This window comes from Scardinius erythrophthalmus, assembly GCF_964197995.2.
Source record: "Scardinius erythrophthalmus genome assembly, chromosome: 17".
Taxonomy (NCBI): domain Eukaryota; kingdom Metazoa; phylum Chordata; class Actinopteri; order Cypriniformes; family Leuciscidae; genus Scardinius; species Scardinius erythrophthalmus.
This window is the reverse complement of record NC_138237.1, coordinates 27,236,051-27,257,691: the sequence shown is the minus strand read 5'-3', so window position 1 is coordinate 27,257,691 and position 21,641 is coordinate 27,236,051. Positions and strand designations below refer to the sequence as shown.

Genomic DNA, 21,641 nt, shown 5'->3' with positions numbered 1-21,641 from the left:
AGCATTTCTGATCATTGAAGATGGCCAAGACCAAATAGGCTGAGCAAGAAAAGTGTTAAATATCAGGATGTGTTTATAATACACTACACAGGTTTATTTATCCAGAGTGTTTTCATAAAAACGTCTGTTAGTTGAACAAGACACCTTATAACACATTTAGCCTTACAACTCTTCTTTTACTTTAGTCCGCAGACTCATCATGGAGCAGCCGCTATATCTGTGAGTTTTTGTAGTTAACTCCACCCCTTCACCCTCGCCTCTTTTCATTCAGTTCATCCGCAGTTAGTAATTAGTTAGTCACTGTTGACGCTGTTCGTACGCCTGTGTTTTTCTGGTTTTATGAGTTTAGAAAAAAAAGCAGCATTTTATTTTAGCAGCATCATGCTTTTGTAAACACCAACCAACAGGCAATCGCGTTTCGGACGCGTTCATAACTTGTCGCGTCACTCCTTTGACACTCATTTGTGATTCTCTCTCAGGTGTGTGGCTGATGATGGATTTAAAGGATAAAGTTGCTGTTGTGACCGGAGCAGCTCAGGGTTTGGGCAGAAGCTTTGTCGAAATACTCCTGAAAAATGGGTCAAAGGTAAAATAAAATAATTTATCAAATGTATCAAAAACGTTTTTTTTTTTTTTTTTGTATAAGTAAACAAATATTGTACAATACAATACAATAAAAATAAAATTAAAATCAAGCGTCTTTTAGTGCTGTAAAGACTCAAAGGCTGTCGAAGGGCTTCCTCGCGCCGCTTTATTAGTTCCAGATTTGAATGCACGTCACAGAATGACAAATATACGAGATTACCAGGTAGACAATTCGGAAAGTAAAATATTTAAAAACACACACTGGACCTAAGAAAAGCAAAAAGTTATATTTTAAAATAAATAGTAGGCCTAAGCTAAATCGCAGAAAAAAAAGCCAAAAGCAGCCTCATTCTTGAAAGCAGGCTGTAGGAAAAGTTAAAGAAGCGATGCTGGTAACTAAAATAGGCTAAATGATTGAAAATAACGTTTGACCTTTTACAAAATATCGTTGCTTTGTAGGCTAATAAAGAGAAACAGGCAAAATAATTTCTGAAAAAACGTTGGACCTGACATTGAAAACACAGTCTGTGCAACACAAACGTCTGGTAATAATTGGCAGCGATAAGACTGGAATCAATAGTATTATTCGGAATGTGCTGTGAAGTTTGACCCATACTGGGGCCACAATTTTAAGTATTTTTTAATAAAATATTCTATCCATTAAAATCTAAAAATATACATTTTAAGAATAAATACAAAACTTTTCATTTTTTAAAAATCTAATTATGTTACGTAGTAGTAGGCTATATAATATGGCCAACAAGTCATCCTCTTTGAGAAAAAAATATGAAATTAAAATGGATGAAAAGGCACCTACTTTACTTATATAAGCTACTATTATGTATTGTTCAGTACTGTACTATGCTAATAGCTTCCACTGATTCATTTGATTACAGGTGGCTTTAATCGATGTGAATAAATCAGTGGGAAATGAATTGAAGACCACACTTGATGAGGAGTATGGACGTGACAGAGCTGAATTTTATGTTGCCGATGTCTCATCAGAGGAAGATTTTAAAGGTCAAGATGTTTTATAATCTGGAAATGATCACACGACCCTGTGACTGAAATGATTTACAATATGTCAGTTAAAGGACAAACAACTTCACAGCAGATAATAAGAACAGTGAAAGCAATTGAGGATATCTCATGGATTTTTCACATTTTCCTTTACAGGAGTTTTGGAAAGAATTGTAGAAAAGTTTGGCCGCATAGACATCATGTGCAACAATGCAGGAATCATCAATGAAAAACAGTGGGAAAAGACTATAGCAATAAACCTGGTAGGAATCAATCAATCAATCAATCTGTCTGTCTGTCTGTCTGTCTGTCTGTCTCTCTCTCTCTCTATCTATCTATCTATCTATCTATCTATCTATCTATCTATCTATCTATCTATCTATCTATCTATCTATCTATCTATCTATCTGTCTGTCTGTCTGTCTGTCTGTCTGTCTGTCTGTCTCTCTCTCTCTCTCTATCTATCTATCTATCTATCTGTCCGTCTTTTTATTTGTCTGTCTGTCCATCTTTGCTTCAGCTGAATGTTTTGTTGTTCATGTTGTCATTTCAGGGTGGAGTGGTCAGGGGCACATATCTGGCTCTAGAACATATGAAGAAGGAAAACGGTGGTAATGGAGGAGTCATTATCAACATTGCATCCATGGCAGGTTTGATACAGTCTAATAAACAGACAGAATGAAGTTCCAAACGTAGGTTCGGGAGGAGCCTAATCACTCAGTTATTCATTCAATTATGTCAGTCATCGTTACGAGCGTATGAAAGCAGCAGCCATTGCTTCCGGCCACAATTCTTCCGGCATTCGGTGAACCATACATCCTCTTTTTACATCCTTAAAACTATACATCCTCTTTTTACATCCTTAAAGCTATACATCCTCTTTTTACATCCTTAAAACGATATATCCAGTTTTAACATCCTCAAACCTAGACCTATATCTTCAAACCTATACATCCTCTTTTCTTTTCTTTTCTTGCAGCAGAAGTTATTTCTCCCACGATTAAAATTGAATACATATCAATTGTATATATTGCATTGCATATTTCCTCAACGCCGCAACAGTATTCTGCATGGGACGAGGGATTCAAATCTATTAAAGTCTTCTCTCCTTATATCACCAAACTACTCACAGTTGAGTACAGTTTGCTGTCTGTGGTAAACACTTTTTGGGGGGTTTGATTGATTAAAGTTTATTGATTGATTGAAGTTTATTGAACTCAGAGCTCGAGCCAAGCCTCCATTAAGGACAGCAAACCATGTTTGTTTAACATTAATTATTAAGACTGGATGGTGCAGGTGAACTCATGAAATAAAAAGACAGGATAAAAATATATCTGTGAAATTAAATGGATGGTGCATCTAAAAATTAATATTCTGTAATTTACTCATTTGAACAAGCGACACCTTGATGTTCATTCACAATGACGTTTTAAGTCGCTTTCCAAAACCTTCACCCTCTCTGTTCCTCTTTGCTGGAATGAGCTGCCAACCTCCAAGAAGGATAAAGACAAAGATAAAGACACACCATTGTCATCAATAAAGACGTTGTCATCATTTACTCACCCTCAAGTTGTTCCAAACCTGAATGAGTTTCTTTCTTCTGCTGAACACAAAGATGATATTTTGAAGAATGTTGGTAACCAGAGAGTTGATGGACCCCATTGGAAGTCAATGGGGTCCATCAATGTCTGGTTGCCAACATTCTTCAAAATATCTTCTTATTATTGTATTGCATATTACGAATATTGTTGGCTCTTTGACTAATTGCTTGAGTTCCTCTTTTGTGTGTCGCTTTGGATAAAAGCATCTGCTATATGCTTAAATGTAAATTGACCATGTTATTTCAAACTGTATGACTTTCCTTTTTCTGTGGAACGCAAATTAAGATTGACCATACAATGAAAGTCAGTGGGGTCCAAATGTTGTTTTAGATCCCATTGGACATTTCCCACTTGAAGACATTTTTCAAAAATATCTTCTTTTCTGTTCGGCTGTAGAAAAAAATCATACAAGTTTGGAACGACATGAGATAAATGAGTAAATGACAGATTTCAAATTTTAGGTTGGATTATCGCTGTAAGCACATGCCTTGACTGAATCTTTGCATATCGTCTGCAGGTCTAGGGCCTTTGCCAATGACGCCCATCTACACAGCAACTAAACACGGCGTGGTGGGATTTAGCCGTGCCATGGCGGTATGTGTTTTGTCTTCAGTCTGGGTGCTGAATAATAATGCGTAAAGCATTTGTGAAAAAGATTCTTTTCTTTAATTGCGTGTGTCAAATAGGCCGTTTCCAAGATGGTTGACAATGGGGTGAGAATCAACATCCTCTGTCCGTGGTTTGTGCAGACCAATCTTCTGTCCTTCATGAAATCAGAAGAGCACACCGGAAGTTTCTTTCCATTGAAAGGCTTTACGGAGATGATGATGAAGAACCACGGCTGTCTGGAGTGAGTTAACACGTTTATCCTTCCTGCCAGATGCATACCAGACAAAGCAAGAAAATTTAGAAACATTTGTACAGATGACAGGTACAGTTGATGTAATTGTTGTAATTTTGTTACAGGGTTGATGCTGTTGCCAAGGCCTTCCTTGTTCTTGTGAAAGATGAGAGCAAGAATGGAGACGTTCTGATGATTGAGCCTGAGGGTGCAGCTTTTGTTTCCTTTCCTCAACGGGCCAAAGACATTCCATCGACTCCAGTCAGTCTAGAGTAGCCAATCAGCTTCTTCCTCTGACACTGGCGTACCCGTCTGAGCCCCTGCGTGAATTGATGGATTTTAATTCTTTGGCCTGAGCTCGTATACGTTTATCTGGCTTGCCAGGCAAGGTATTTAAAGAAAACCCATCCTTAATTATATTTTTTTGGTAGTGCTTTTTGATTGTTACAACCATGAATTTCAGAATGGTATACAGTACATTTGCTTCTATGGCAGAATATGCTTTAACTGGCATGAACTGATGATCATATCTGTATCTCTCTCTCTCTCATGAACACACATATTTAATCACAAAATAATCTGCATATGTAGTTCTCAATAAATAAGCTACTTCATTTAATATCATGGTTGTGTTTAAAGTTCATTGGACTTTCACCAGAGAAAAAAAACAAACAATCAAAATAAAACAAAATATTAATTTCATCCTGAACTGGGACGTATTGGATTTTTAGTTTAATAATTAAATTGCGAGTTCAGAAAACCATAAGCTGTAGTAGATAGAAAAAATACTAAATTCTATAGTAAACTTGTCTTTCGATAGATTCTTTGGCCAATACATTTTTTTTGTGTTGATTTATTAAGACATAACTCAAACAAGAATGTGACAGCATTGCCTATATTTTGAAATTGAGGCTAAAAAAAAAAACTATTATACAAATATATATGCGAAACAGATTCAGATGTTAATCTGAAAATATACATTAATTAGACAACACAATACTGCAAATGAGATTGCAATAAATTATATTCAGTCGCTTCCACTGTCATCGTCATCATCTTCCTCCTCCTCCTCTTCTTCTTCTTTACCGTTTTCCTCAGTTGTGTCTAAAAGGCCTGCGAAGAAATTCTGTCCCGTATCAAACGCTTTATTACTCAGAGCTTTGAGGCGTCTGTCTTTTTTCTTTCTACGTCGATAATCGGTTACTTTCATCTCGGGTATGCTGGAGATGTCCCAGAATTTGATCAGCTCATCGTGAGCGCAGCTGGCCAGGAAACGCGAGTCTCTAGATCGTGCGATCTCCTCTATGGCTTCGCCGACATGCTGTCCGATACTGCCCACCACACGGTTGGGCAAGATACTGATGGCCCTGCAAAATTAAGGATTTTATCATTAGTTTTACTCATTTCATTGGATGTTCACCCTGTCAATATCAGCGTCTGACAGCTACTTAAGCCCTATTCGGGCGGGATTAACTTTACAAGGGTAGATGGAGTAATGTAATTTTACCACAGGTCGTCTGTAATATTAATGGCCAATTCGCACGAGATAAGATATCTCAGTAAATCTAGCAGAAGTGGGAGAGTGATTCGATTTGCGCATCGCCGCCCCCCTCCTGTCATATTACCAGAGAATGTCTAATATGGCGACAAGTTTCACTCTCAGTGCACTTCCGGCTTCTGAACTGGTTGCAGTTCCTCTCTGATTCCATATGAGGGCGCTCACAGGACGAGTGCAGAATGAATGGAGGTCTATGGCGCTATACCAATAAAAATCCACTTTTCTCAGGATATAATTTTTTTGTCTAGTAATTTGAATGTTGTATTCGAAAGGAGATGCAAATAAATTACACATTGCTGGGTGTTAGATTTTTTTGAGTCACTTATTTGCTTTGAAAAGTCTTTTAAAGTGTCAATGACGTCATACACATGTACGACCAGAGATACTGCTTTACGGCAATTCTTTAGTCACTCTGGTGCTTTCGCGCTCTGCACTTTCTTTTCACTCCGAGGCATCGACAACACAGCTGACACAGGTAAATACACGTGCTAGAAGAGTTTTTGTTTTGTTTGTTTGTGGTCCCGCTTTGGATGCCACGATGCCATCAAGCGGTATCTCTGGTCGTAATCAGTCCTTCACTGACCAATCAGCGTTCATTAGCAGAATGCTAGCGTGTTATGGGCAACAACTCAACCTGTAAGAAATTGAAAGGACTCGTAAGTACTCGTTCATTCAACTTTCGACCTAAAACCCATGTTGAACTTGCAAAATCTACAATCAGATCTGAGATTTTCTCAACGGCAATCGGGTGAAAGACCAATTTAGCCGTCTAGCCCAGTGGTTTTCAAACCCTGGGTCGCGACCCTCGGGTGGGTCGCGAGACTTAAAATATGGGTCGCCAGGATGATTTAAGGAAAATATAATTAAATTAAAAAACAAAATTTGTTTTCATTAAACCATAGTCTATATAAAAGAAACACACACAATATGGCTATTTAAACAATTAATAGATTAATAAAATGAAAGAAAAAACTGACAGCATGCTGCTGAGTTTGGTTCGTTTGGCGCGGCGCCTCACAAACAAGTTGACGGAAAGGAAACCGAGACCGCAGTTTGTTTGTTTTCTTTATTTTACAAAAGCACAATGTTGTGTTTTATTGCGAGTGTACACAAATATAAATAAATACTTTGCAGTTTCGAATGATGTCCTGAACAAAATAACGGAGTATATTTAAATGATTCCATCGTGCCGGTGGCGCCTCACACGCATTCCAGCATTGCAATCTTGACATCGCAGCCGGTTCATTATCAAAATAAAATAGTCAACCTCACATAAAAATTACACTGCTCTGTTTAAATAGTCAATAGCCTACAGTTCGTGCCATTCAGCGTAAGCACCGCTCCACTGTGATGTTTCCAAGCACATTTTTGCGCATGTGAAGAGGGTGATTTTCTGAAGAGGGATCGATATTGGAACGTGAGTGAAGTACAAAGAAGCCCACGAGCGTAATTTCCTATGGGGACAGGGGGGACATGTCCTCCCCACTTTTCAAAATCCAAAATCCCGTTTGCTATAATTTGTTTATATAGTGTGCATGCGATGTTCCCGGACGCGGACGCATCGACATAGGCTCGGTCCTGCTCCTCCGTGGTATCGCGTTTGCGGCACAGGCGATGAAACGCCAGAAACAACAACAGTAACTAAGCTATCGTTATATGATCCCGCTCTTATTCATGCAAATGCTTTTTCATGCGCGACAAGACAAAAGAGAACGCGCTGTCAGTGAATGTCCTCCTGACACACACACACACACACACACGACCCACAGATAGACGCGCGCCAGTATCAAGTTCTCTTTCGTGCTAGAACGAACAACACACATGTATGCCATATCCGTTTTGTCGAGTATCCTCACAATAACAGTCTTAAATGAGTTAAATAAAATCTTAAATTAAAGTAAAGAGTAGTGAGAGAATGGGATGCGTGAGATCGTCAGCTGTGGCTGGTCCTAAAGTGGCAGCAGCTAATTCTCGGAGAAAATTACTAACTGCTCTTGACTAAAGAATGCTTGTAGCTTTAATAAGGATTTATCTATATTTAGTTTATAATTTATGCAGTGCAGAATGTTTTGATAATCATATTAAATTTTTTGTATATTTCATACTTGTTAGACAGGAAAGGCACAGGTAAATATGACATTTATAATGGGTTTATGTAAGGTTTGTTTTAAGTTCACTTAAATTAAAAGTTTTTATATTTTTTGAAGCCTAATAAATATTTAAAATTTGGGGGGATAATCATTTTCATTTTTTCTTATAAGCCTATAATAAATAATAGTTTAGCATCCAAATAAATCGCGAATATGGAAAAAAATGTATTCGAATGAGAGAGTTACGTGTGCCCAACGCCGCTTACTTTCACTTTCGCTTTAAATTATTTCGCTTTGGCTTGTTTATAGATATATATATATATTTTCATTCTTGTTCTGTTCTGAATATCATTAAATTTAAAGGATTTGTTGTGGAATATTTTTAGTGAATTTTTTAAGCATACAGCAAACGATAGTAGGCTATTAATTGGTTAAAATTCTTACAATGGTTAATGGTTTACCGGTTCATTAGCATCCCTGTAGCTTTAGCTAGATCAAAAGAGTGCAGAATCAACTTTGCGTTACGATCGCGTCACGGATAAGCCACTGCACGTGCATCATCAAAAGCGGTTGTTAACAAAAGGCTTAAGAATAGGCCTATATAGGCCTATGGGTCGCGTCAATAAAAAAAAATAAAAAAAAGGGTCGCTCTTGAAAAAGTTTGAAAACCACTGGTCTAGCCCCATTGACTCCCATTCATTTTGCACTCATGGCGAGCGCCTCCAGTGGAACTCTGGTGGTACTACAACCAAAACTCGGTACAACAGGGCTTAATAGGGAGTGGGCAGGCTCTCCGTAGACGGGCTCTGGTATTACGTTGCTTCCTGATATCACGTACACAAACACATATAACCTATATTTATAAAGCAGTTATGTCCGGTCGAACAATGTATTTATTAACTTCAGATTGGATTGTGTTGGTAATAGGCACTTACCTAACGCTAAAAGATGTTCCGTGCTTTTAACAAGTGCTTTCGATCTTCTTTCTGATCTGAATGGTATGTGGAAAACACTTGAGTTTTGCCACAGACTCGTCAACTGAATGCTTTTTCAAGCGTCTCCATACTCGAAAAACAGCGGAAAACTACTTTTAAACAGGAAATGACGAAATATTTACGTACATATTTACAGCGGGTCTATTCGCACGGGATTAGTATTACCTGAGGTATTTTTTCCAGAAGGTAAAAGTCGCCATAATCTATACTGACATTGTTCGTAATGATTAATGAGACGGCACATTCGGACAGGACTAAAATCACTGAGAAGCTCTGGTAATTATTACTTTACCCCACCTCTCCATGTTAAACTAGTCCCATCCGAATAGGGCTTTACCCTCTTAATTCCTATGGAAGCAGTAAGGGTGTACTTAGTTTGTCATGCGTGGCCTCTCCATTTTGGCCTAGTTTTTGTTAAATAAACAATGACACTGTGTAATATGTCATGTGGTGTTGTTCATCTTAGGTTGTATTTACCTAATTTTAAGAACTGCTAAAGACCAGATGATTTTTTATTATGTCCTCCTGATACATAAAACCACAGAATTTCTTTTTCACATGACTATTTAAACGGTCCTTAATGCTGATTGGGCAATAGCCAATTTTATTTACAATAAAGCATGACTATAACCGATGCGCAACCCCCTTAGCAACCTTTATTAATACGTCTAATTTCAGTGTGGAAACAGTTTTATAAAAGCAATATGGTACTCGAGGCATGCGGTATTGTGAATAGTCACGCTTCACGTCATGCCTAACAACATCCTTATTTACAATACAGCTTTTTGCTAACATATATGCACACACAAAGTGAGATAAGACCATGAACAAACAATGTAACAAAACATCTGTTCCAAACGTGCCTCACCTGATCACTCCATCAGTAGAGGCAGCACACAGTATGTTGTCTGTAATGGGGACGATACAGTCCAAAGACTCAGCCTGAACTGCGAAACGGTCACTGGTGGCACCAAAACCGTTCCAGTTGAAAATGTATACGGTGCCCTCACTGGATCCACAAACAACTTTACGGCCTCTCTGTGGCAAAAAAAAGAGGTTTTTCATGATTAAAACTACGCTACCCACCTTATTATTTATGAAACCATGGTCACATAAATATTTACCATGAATGTGCGAGGCTTTAATCAATATAATAAAAACTGTAGTGCAAATAGCTTTGTTCACTGCACTTATTCTTTTAGTTATTTATTAATAACAGCTAATGAATCGAACGCCTCACACATTCAGGGGAAAGAGTTTACTTCGATGAAAATTAAGGTGGATACAAGAGTTACGATCAATTAATTCGATTAGACAAACAGCACGCCAAAAGTGCTGATATTTTGTGTAGTAGTTTTTATGACTGCATTTGTTCAACTCTAAAGTAGTCTGTGCCAAAATAAAGAAAAAAGCCAAACAAACAGTGTCTAAAAATGTTAACTAGCAATACTGACATTGTTTAGACTTACTTTCATAATAGAAACAGAGGTAAGATCTCCATTTTGGAATTCAGAAAGCAGTTCAAATCTTCGTCTTTTTATATTGAATACACCCATAGTGCCATCGCCGCTGAAAACAAAAAACAAAGATATACAGCCATGAAAAAACATCAGATTTCATCAAATTTAAACATAAGGTGATTATATATTTGTACACCTAATTTAGAAAGAACATTACATAAAATATTGCGCCATGTGCCCTTTTGTTTAATGAAATAGAGCATAAACATTTTACGGAGCACCTCTGACAAATATCTTATAAAATCAGTACCGCCGCTCCCTACACAGAGTGTATGCGTGATCGCAAACTGGCAAGTTAAAGTAAAAAGCGAGCGGGCATTTCAATACCATGCATGGTAGCGGCTCCCTGATGCCCGAAAATTATATACAATATAAAAATGCACTTAACATGGCCGCGTGAGTATGAGTTTTAAGGGCTACTTAAGAGTCACTGTCCATTCATGAAGTGCTGAAATGTCCATCAATCTGACTATAGCTTTTTTTGTGTAACAGTATAAATACTTGTAATTTACTTGATGGGAAAGGTTTGGTTATTTTTCTTTCTTTAAAAAAAAGTGTATCTATTAAGTCAACCTATTTTTATTATTTTGTGCGGAACTATTTATATACATTTACTGCTTTGTGGACGGAGGCATGAGCTTCCAGGATCACTGAAGACTGACGACCTCTGCTGTTTGGTTTTGGGAATGCAGTGTTTGGTACCTTTGCCCATGAATTAACTCAATTGGCAGTCCATTGGACACACTGTTATACAGTTGGACGGTTATAATTTGATAGACTGGGGTGAAAGTACAAACTAATGTGCTTGTATCCAAAAACAAAATCTATTTAGTCACTGTGTGAAATCACCAGTTGGTAAGTACATACCTTTATAATTACATGCAATATAATTTTTTTATACAAGTTTCCTTGATAGGTATTAGGGATGTTAACGATTAATCGACGATCGATTAATTGTCGATAATACATGTAATCAATAAAACTTATGTTATGTTTGGGACCATTTTACACCATCATGACTAAGTTTGCGTGTGCATTCGCAGCCTTTTGTTTAGTGCAAATGTAAGTTGTAATGTTGTGTTTATTTTGTGTAGGCCTAATGTATCTATATCTGATTTATCTCATATAGATGCATTTGGTCGAGAATTAATGTAGTAAAGCTTACGGTGATCCTCTTCGGTTTCAGCGCGCACAGCTCAAACGGCAATGCACGACTAATAATGACTATTGGACTGTCATATTACATAACATTATAAAGAGAACAATATTGTAATAAAATATAGTGAATTATTTAGGTTTAGTTGCCATAGTCGCGTTGCCAACATGAGTCATTCTGAATGGCACGTAACTTAGTTCAAGTTCACTTGTGCATTCGCTTCATTTTCTGCAGATTAATTTGTAATATGTTTATTTTGCATATATCTGATTAATCTCATATAGGATACGTTTCTTTGAGTTAAATAACGCGCTAGCAAAGTGCTCCAGTTTAACGGTATTCATTCAGCGCGCAGCTCAAACAGCAATGCACGGTTAATAATAACTATGATTAGGATTAACTATGATTTCTCATATTACATAACATGAGAACACTGTTTTATTAAATCGTTGTGAATTCATTGGGTTTAGTTGCCATTTTCAGCGCGTTGTTCCAGGAAGAGCACGTCCACAACAGTCACATATTCCAAGCACGCATCTGAGGTGTTGGTGACACTTTTCATTAGTTGTATTTGATTTAATTAAATGATCAATCACATTGAAACATTTTACAATCCTACTAGCCCTTTATTTAGATTAAAAACCATTCTCATTCATTTGGTGAGAAACATAGCGTTTTGTGCAGTAGCCTACATTTGTTTCAGGAGAGGTAGCCAATAGCCGCTTTCCGACCGGAGGAACCTTTTCACAGTTCCTAGAACTATTGGCTAAAGTACCCGGATGTCGGCGTGTTTGCACCGCAGGAACTAGGAACGATTTTAGTTCTAGGAACTCCATTTGGAGGAACTAATTTAGGTCCTACTTCAGAGTAGGGTCTAAACCAGCACTATAGGAACTACCCGTGACGTTAGTGTACGCTGATTGGCCGAACGCACGCGGAACACCAGCACCCGCCATTTTTAAAACAGATAGAATGTAAACACACAGATTATAGCCTATATATTTACTCCATAAACTAACTATACAAACATGGAAAACAGTGATAGATGGGTCTCTAAACCTTTATGCTAAGAGAAAATCCAACGCAACTTTGAGGGGACCAAGCCAAACATGATTGTTTATCTGCCCACAGCTAGCAACACTGGACATCAACCACACGGCATAGGCTAATAACCTTTTTTTTCTCCATATACTGTGTACTTTCTATAACAGTTCTATCTAATAACATTAAACAGTACTGTTAGACAGACCGCTAACTAGTAAACACAGAGAATGCGAGCATTGTTTGCTCTGGCGTTCTCAGCGCTGCCAAAATAAAGGTCCTTCGCGCCGTCAAAATAAAAGTCACCGTGCTTGCATCACTCTCTTAACCCTCCTACCAGTTCCTATGGTCACTTGGCCAGTGCGAAAGCAAACAGCAAAACCGAGTTTGGGGGAGAGTAGTTCTTAGAACTGAGAAGTGGACAGTTCCTATGACTAAGTTCCTGTAACTACTTGGTCGGAAAGCGGCTTATATCTTCATTTGACTGTTCTAAGGGACGCCCTCTAATTTTACTGTCACCTTGCTCAGGGATCTTGCTGTTACCTTTCTCAAACCAAGGGGGATTATAAGTGCTGCAGCTAATGTTTCAAGTTTTTCATATAAGTAGTTTACCAGATAGATTATTATATGTAGGCTAAGCCTACCCATATAGATTTTTTTATTTTATGTTGCGGTGAGCCAGTGCGCAATTATTTTTTATGTATTTTAATTTTCTGTGCATAATGTATTTTGTTAAACTACATAAATGCCATTATTTGTACCGTATCCCAACTGTTACAATAAAACATCAATTGAACAATATAACATGCATTTTTATTCAGTGTATATAAGCAATATTTCGCTTTTTATGTTAAAGACACGATTGATACCATGAGAAATTTACATTCTCAGGAAAACAGCCACTTATCAGTTAATCGTTAATCGATCGATAAGGTCAATCAACTAATGATTAATTAAATAATCGATAATTTGCATCCCTAATAGGTATAGCAGTATTTTCATTTGAAAGTGCCAATGAGGTTCATCCTCGTGTTACGCAGCACGTTTGAGCTTCAGCAAGAAAAAAAATGATGTTTGTTCTTGCACGTCAAGCAGGTTCGGTTGAGCTTCTGTTTATTTTCGCTGATCAATGTTTAAATGTGAATAAAAGCCTAAATTAAATCTGTTCATCATATAACGTGATCGAGTCGCTTTAGAAAATTTGGACTAAACCACTCAATTCATATGGATTAGTTTTTCAATCTCTTTATAAACTCTTTGAAGCGTCAAAGTGGTAGTTGTGTAGCTCTAAGCTTTCATTAAACAAATCAGTGTTAACCCTTTAAGTTACTACGTTTTTTCGACACGGCCCGTAACTCGTACAAACTTGTAAGATGATTCGTACAACCGTTTCTACGATCTACTTAGGCCTACAAAGTTTTGGGAAGTGCAGCCCTGAGTGTTACTGACAGACTGGGAAGAGAGGTGCCGCAGTGTTGTTAAATAAATGAAAAATGTGTATTTTGAACAATCAAGCATAAGAAGGCATAATAGGTCCCCTTTAACATTACCTGGAAGTAAGTAGTGTCCTTTTAGCCTGGTCAATGGCAATATCACTAATATAATCCTCATGGTGCTTCAGATCCATAAATGATGTTCCTTTCCTCAGGTCCCAAACCTTCAGCGTTCCCTCATCATCTCCTGTCGCAAATATATTCTCATCAACCAGCAGCAGGGCATTGACTGGGACCCTTAAAAAAATTATCAAAAACACTAATTACTGTGCTGTTCAAAGAGCTCTGAGCTAACATTTCAACAGCTTTACTAATTCAACCAGAATAACATTTTTTTAAAGAATGGCTTTATAAATATAGATGGGAATATCAAATACGTGTGAGCTTTCGGGATGCGTGTCACTAGTTTTCCAGCCTCCACGTCCATGATGTGAACAGCCTTGTCTTTAGACACGCTGAACAATTCTGAAGAACAGAGAGAAGAGAAATCACTGGTAATTGCTTTAAAGAGCAATGACATTTTTGTAAGCCTTTTAGCACTTCCGGTTCCATCGTCTCAAAGTCAAAGGGTTTTTTGAATGTGTTTTTAGTTAAACGGCTGAAATAAGGTCTGTGGTGAACACAAACTCAAGATATTTACTCACTTTACAACAGTAATACCCCCATGTGATTTTTTTAAAGCTTTCACGCGACATGAGAAAGGCGGTTTCTAACAAGTGGCTAAATGGGACTACAGAGGTTGTGTGGGACATTAAACATCATCAGCCAAACAGATAAAATCATCTACTCACTAGTCAGCTTTCACAGCCTCTTAGGCCTGGTTTCACAGACAGGGCTTAAATTAAACCAGGATTAGGCCTTAGTTAAATTAGGACATTTAAGTGGCTTTTTTAAACGTGCCTTAGGGAAAAAAAAACATTACTGAAGAATTCATCTTCTAGAATCTGACAGTAATTTTTGGGAGTTCATTTTTAGTCCATCTTCTACCCTGAAGTCCGTTTTGCAGAAATGAAACTCCCAAAACTTACTGTCAGATTCTAGAAGATGAATTCTTTAAACAGTGGTAGAAGAGGATGTGGTGCTGGTCCTTCAAGAGTCACTCTCAATCTGTCTGTCTATAAAGCCTATATTAAGAGGGGGTGATTTTTTAGGATTCTTTACCTAACCTAAGTCTCTGAGACCCCGACACCTTGCACGTCTGGAGACTCCAGGTAGGTTGCAGTTCTGGAAAATGGTGGCACTGGAGACTAAAGGCCAAGGGTTCCTGATGGTTTCACACTTAATTCTTCACCTTTGCAGTTAACATGTCTTTTCTTCTCCACCTGTTTTTGTCTGACCCTGCTGACCCAATGAGCATTTCACTGTCCAATGGTCATGCCTTAACTGCAATTTCTAGTATTGCATTAGTGTTGTTGTATCCTTCTCATGGGCATTTAATAATTTTTTACTTTTCAGTCTTAGTTAAATCTTGTTTTTGGCTTATTTTATATGTAAAAGAAAACTTGCCTAATAATTCTGCACACCTGAATTAAAGGTGTTTTTCCATTTCCAGCCTTCATGAACAATTATACATCACTTATAAATGATTAAATACAAAATTAATAGTAGTTAAGATTAATATGGTTCGGAATTGGCAAAATGTGCCTGGGAATAAAATATGATTTAACTGTCAAACCAGCCATTAGTGTTTATAATCACGCTTTTGCAAACTATTTTAACTCAAACTTTCAGGATTTTTTATTTTTAAAGAATCAAGAGTTTTTGGAATCTTAACTGTGGCGAGTTTGAAGTAGTGTTGTGTAGCCTACGTTTAGCTTTTTACATCAGCCAATTGAATTTAGGCTTCAAACTTTCTAAAAGTTGTGTTCATTTGTGAAGATTATCGCAAAAAGTGTAAGAATAATTTACTCTTGTTGGTCACAGAGCTTATTTAATGCAACAATCTAAAATCCTATTGGTTTTTGTTGAGGGATCAGGGTGATGCTGACTTCCAGGTTGGCCTATAAAACAAAAAAAACCATCATCCCTGCAGAACTTTTAGTCAGTGTTGGGGAAACACTGTAATGAATGCTTACTCTGTCCATCACTGGAGAAGAGCACTTTCCTGCAGGACTTGAGATGATGTCCTGATGACCACAGCTCTTTGTTTGCTCCTTCAGTGCAGGAGTATGAATATCTGCAAACCAAAGAGAGATGAATTTATACCGAACTGTACTAGTACACTCCTGTCAACTACCAATAAATAAAGAGATACAGCATTGAAATACTTTGTCATTTATTATGGTAACAGGTGGTATGCAACATGCAATTCTTACATAGTTAACATGTTTTACGTCATGGTTTTCAGTTTCATAACAATGCTGGGGCACATATTAGTCAAGGCACAGCATACAGACACAATCTTGTCAAGGAATGTCACGTCCTCGCCTTGACATGGGAGCACCATGCTCACTGGTACATTTCCGTTTAGTATGATGTACTTTGTGCGTACGCATCCACTAAGCCTCTCCACGTGGACTCTGAGATGAGCTATCTGGCGTGTCTCCTCCACATCTTTTGCATTCAGCCTGCTTTGTCCACTTGCTCTCACTTCTGCACACATTAGTCTAACACTGTCCCTGATGTCAAATCCGTGACCTGCCAACACCAAGTCCCCAGGCAACAGTTTGTTAAGAAGGCTGCTATTCTCAGTCACATGCTCGTCACTGACAGGACCTCTCCAGCCTCGGGAAACGAAAGAGATGGCTCCCCGTGGTGTAATGCCGATGAGATACTTCAGGGTGTGCTTGTTTGTGTTGTGGGAAAATGTCTGCGCTCCAGCTTTGAGATTTGATGCTCTTCCAATGATCATTTCAAAGCAGTCCACAATAACTGCTACACGATTGCCAAAAGCCTCTACGAACTGACGTGGCATGGTGGCTTGCAAGCAATGTCTCTCTGGCCAGTGCACCAAGGGTTTGAGATGTGTAAACAGTGCACCTATGGTATCTCTGAATGTGGTGGACGCAGTCTTTCGATCTACGGAGAAGAGGTACGCAATGTGCTGGATTGGTAGATTCAGCCTCAGGCGCATCAGAGTTAAGAGGAGCATCTGAAACGGTGAAAGTTTTCGGTTGGTCTGTGGCAGGCAGGGAAGGAGTTGTGTCAACACACCCATCAGAACAGCAAAACATGAAAGTCCAGTGTAGTACGTGACCTTCACGTCGTCGTCTTTCAAAAAATCCTCCTCCATCTTCTTTTTAGAGAGCTCTTCCTTCAGTTTCCTGTTCTCCTCCAACAAGCGGTTAATTTCGGCACGCCTGCAGCTACAAAAACTACATTCCTGCAGTTCTACAGTGTTGTCTTTTGGGCCAGCTTCATCCATCTGTGAATCGTCATCTGGTGGTTCAGCCTTAACCATCTCTGATCTCTGGCCAGCTAGATCCAGTGTTGCAGGTTCAGTATTGTTCTCTTTTAGAGCTTGCTGTCTCTTTGACCTCCGGTTAAACCGCCCAGAGTCCGTTGGTTTCACTTCTGTGTGTCCGAGATGTAATGATGGCACCCAGTCGGGATCACACTCTAGCATTTCATAGGCCGGTTTGCCTAAAAAAAAAAAAAAAAGGATTTATTTAATTAGTTATGTAGCTATGCGGCCAGCTACTGGTGCAAAGTTAGCTGTTTAGCAACAACTCAACCACAGCTGCATCCCAGTTCAAAGGCTTTTTCAAATGTGGCCTCGAAATGAGTCCTTCGTTTCCCATGCAATGAAGGATACAACAGATGGGCTGCGTCCAAATGTTTAGGCAGCTGACTTGTTGTCTCACTGCCTTATCAGGCAATGACTTCGCAGGCAGTGTTTGCGCACAAAGGTACCTCATGAAACTGATTTTGGACAGGCATCCGAGTCAGCGTAACGGTTTAATGGCCTACCGCAAAATAGAAAAAGCTTAAAAATCCCCCTGTGGTGAAAATCAAGTTTTTAATGTTGTTTATACATCTATGTGGTGTTTTTAATATGCTTTAAGACAAACAATGTGCAAATTTATAAGTCAACACCATTGCGGAGTATTTTCTCCTTAAAACTGCAGTGAACCAAAGACAGTATCAAAAACTCGGTTTGAAATCGCTAGTGTTTCTGACGTCACAAAATACCTTGTAACCAATCAGGTCTAATATATTATATATATATATATATATATATATATATATATATATATATATATATATATATATATATATATATATACATATATATGTATATATATATATATATATATTATATATATATATTTATATTATATATATATATATATATATATATATATATATATATATATATATATATATATATATATATACTATACACTCATATACTATAATACTAGGGAATACTATACATTAACACACACATATATATATATAATATATATGTATGTGTTAATGTATAGTATTCCCTAGTATTATAGTATATGAGTGTATAGTACAGTATACATATACACACATATATTATATATAATATACATAGACATCATGTATGTGTGTGTGTGTATGTATATGTATATGTATATATATATATATATATATATATATATATATATATATATATATATATATATATGAGAGACACACACACACACACATACATACTTTACACTTTAGTTCCAATTGAACTCATGTGACAAACATACAAGTGTTATAAAGATAATTTCTCGTGCTTCAGTCACAGTGATCAAAAATAACTCTAGTTCAGGCTGGGTTACACCTCGGGATATCTGAGTGGCTCAGCTGAGTGCTTTGTTTTGATCACATTCATTCAGCGCACTGTATTAGCTTGCTCACTTTGCCGCAAAGTCGACAGAATAGTGCCAAGTTAGAAAATGCAGATGAACCTATGGCTACTACTCTCGGGGAAAATAACACAATCATTTGCTAAGTTAAGTCTATACACTTACCCGAATGAAAATGCCTAGAACACACTTTCAATGATCTTGGGATGTTTGCGAAGCGTATGTCCATGCGTCTTACGGCGGATATCCAGGCCATCCGTCTCCGCTTGGTCACATCGGACACATGACTCCCTTCATTCTGTTTCCATGCCGGGAAACAATAAAAAGAAAGTCCGCTGTCTACTTTTATGCCCCGTCGATCGTGTGAACGGACATTACATCCAACAACACAACATGTTCTTCCCATGACTAAAACTTCCTCGGCGCGTCAAAAGCATAGGTCAAAAGTGGCCTCACAAAATGGCGATTTTTCCCATCAGCCACCGCGGCGCTAGAGCCGTGACGTCACCAAACCCACACATTGGTCATATGCTTTAATGACTAAACTTAATAAGTAAGCTACCTTTATTGTTTTCAGTGATGTGCAGTCTGTACATTATCTGTTCACATCGTTTCGTGACCGCTCGGTTCGACATTCGCGGACTTCGAAGCATGCAGCCTCTGAATTGGGACACAGCTCATGTTTGCATTGCTAGCTTTAACAACAAAACAGTTGGATGTGTTTTGCTTATAACTTACCTTTATGGAAATGCCGCGAGCAAACCCGCATGTGTCGGGGAATGTTGCTGAAGGTGATGTGTTTTCGTCTGACTGCTGCCACCCATGCCATGCGACGCCGCTTGGTTAACTCGGAAATCTGAGTTCCAGTGTGTTGTTTCCAAGCCGGAAAGTTGAAAAATCGCAAGCCTTTTGCGATAGGCTTTCCACGCTGGTCGCGATTAACCACGCAGTTAACCACGCAACAAGAGTTCACCATTTCAACGTGTGTAATACAAACGTTAACGTCTATGAGTTACTTCCAATTATACCGCAGATTCCGTGACCTAAACTCCCGACATGCATTGCGCAGCTGACGCCATGACTCCCATGAAAACGTGCCGAATTCGAAACCACGTACTAGTATACTACTATTACCATATGTTTCTATGGCAGAAAGGGGAGTAGTACGCGGTTTCGAATCCAGGTTTTGCCTGTAGTGTCTTGAACTACAATATTATCTTTATTTTATTTAAAAGGGTTCAATTTGGAATTACTAATATTGTTTTACAACACGCAACATTAGCATTTGTGGGACCCCAAACATAAGACAGACAGTTAGTAAAGTCGATCTCAACCGAAAATGAGGACTATAGATTCGTGAGAAATAAACAACCGTACAGGTATATATCTCCATCAATGTCTCCAGCTGCAAGGATGTCTTGGTTGGGATGAAATGCGATTGTGTTGCCAATCGCCTCTAGTTTGATGTCTTCTGGTGTCTCGCGGATCTTTGGTGCTTTGGGCTCTTCTTCAGTCTCCTCTCCAGCCTCCTCCTGTAAACACACCGCAACACACACTGCATTCAGCTCACTGTGGACAGCGCCGACAGCTTTAACGCAGCTTATTACAGTTTAAAGTGCTTTTTACGACTCAATTATCAGGCATTTCGGTTGATTTTAAATGTATATTAAAATATATTCCGACAAATGACTGCACTGAAACGCTCTATATTGTACAACAACAAAAACCGTACTTGTTCAAATGAATCCTCGTGCTCAATGGAAGTCGCCATCTTTATTGTTTGCTACATACGTCACTTCCGCTACTGGAGTGGCCAGCAGTGCATGCTTTATTTCTACTCTAAAGTGAACGAGGAACGATAGATTTTTAATAGTTATTACAATGGACATTATGTTGTTGTTATTTATTTTATTTTTTCCTTCAGCATTAGGCTATACAAAAATATATATTTTGTGTAGAGACAAGAACATAGCAAAATGTCAAAATGAAGCCCCAAAAAAATGAAATCCGCATTGAGCTCCTGTAATGACACAATGTAGCCACTAGATGTCAGTAAAAACACATTAAAGCTTTTCAATTCAAAAGCGCTGCATCTTATTAAGACATAAATCGGCGTTTCTTCAGCCGTGGGGACGTTTGACACTTTGGAATTTGGAAAAAACACTTTACATTTTTACATGTTTCTTCTTCTCATTTAAGATAAATGATCGATGAATTATGTTTAACAGCATGTGATAAATATTTGTAGTAAATGTAATTTAAAAAAAATCTGGAATAAATCTTAACTTACATTATGCTTGACTTGAAACACGCACAAAGATGAATTTCCCTTGATTAAAATGTGGCATCAACTGTCATACCACCTGTCTAACCTCAACATTTTCCAATACACCATTGCACTCCTAATGATTTCTTCATCACATCTTCATTATGCTTGCTCTTGTATTGAGCATATGGGCCATCTAGACATGTCTAAGCATCCTTAGTGTCCTTTCTCTTACAACCCTCTAGAAAGCACCTTATTAAATGATCTTCTTAAAGATAAAATCAGAGGTAGCCAGAGGCATCTGCTAGGTTTAAAAAAAAGTCTCAATCCTCAATTTGTTGTGAAACATTTTACAACTCCTCAGAGTAAGTCCCTAAAGATTCCTGACTGAATGCACCCCGTAGTGCCGAGAAGCACGGCTCCCGCTAGGTGTCTTGCCTGTGGCACATTCTACCCTTTTGCGTTTGAATGTCAAGACTCTCCATGCAGAAAATTGATTCCCAATGATGCTATTGAGCAGGCAGGTCACTCAAGAGAGAAGAAAATAATCTCATGCCCCCCAAAACAATGAGATGAAACCAAAATGCTGGAGATAAAGGATTGTCATGAAATTACGAAAATTGAGGAAATCGATCACAGAGCATGAAGCAGATATGGACACTCGATAGGTTTAAACCTAAATAAGGGCATGTTTGAGATCTCAGGTTTC

The 21,641-nt window shown here is 38.1% G+C and overlaps 2 protein-coding genes across 6 annotated transcripts; one reads left to right on the top strand and one right to left on the bottom strand.

The window, feature by feature from the left end:
- The first annotated feature begins 249 nt into the window (after positions 1–249).
- Positions 250–5,907, top strand: LOC308706190 (15-hydroxyprostaglandin dehydrogenase [NAD(+)]). The gene is made up of 7 exons (XM_081391609.1): positions 250–586; positions 1,482–1,605; positions 1,762–1,868; positions 2,159–2,255; positions 3,724–3,800; positions 3,893–4,056; positions 4,173–5,907. Exons 1-7 carry the CDS (start codon positions 491–493, stop codon positions 4,321–4,323), a joined length of 816 nt encoding a protein of 271 aa, XP_081247735.1. The 5' UTR covers positions 250–490; the 3' UTR covers positions 4,324–5,907.
- wdr55 (WD repeat domain 55) lies at positions 4,724–20,472 on the bottom strand. 5 transcript variants are annotated; one of them, XM_081391605.1, is made up of 8 exons: positions 20,399–20,472; positions 20,044–20,198; positions 15,976–16,076; positions 14,278–14,365; positions 13,958–14,137; positions 10,160–10,259; positions 9,559–9,728; positions 4,724–5,414 (listed from the first exon to the last, which is right to left on the bottom strand). In XM_081391605.1, exons 1-8 carry the CDS (start codon positions 20,435–20,437, stop codon positions 5,075–5,077), a joined length of 1,173 nt encoding a protein of 390 aa, XP_081247731.1. In that variant the 5' UTR covers positions 20,438–20,472; the 3' UTR covers positions 4,724–5,074. The 5 variants fall into 5 exon arrangements, with proteins under 5 accessions (XP_081247731.1, XP_081247733.1, XP_081247732.1 ...); XM_081391607.1 differs by lacking the exons at positions 20,044–20,198; positions 20,399–20,472 and adding exons at positions 16,216–17,482; positions 19,405–19,792 and having other exon boundaries at positions 4,875–5,414; XM_081391606.1 differs by lacking the exons at positions 20,044–20,198; positions 20,399–20,472 and adding exons at positions 16,216–17,482; positions 18,832–19,143 and having other exon boundaries at positions 4,875–5,414.
- Between the last annotated feature and the right edge of the window lie 1,169 nt (positions 20,473–21,641).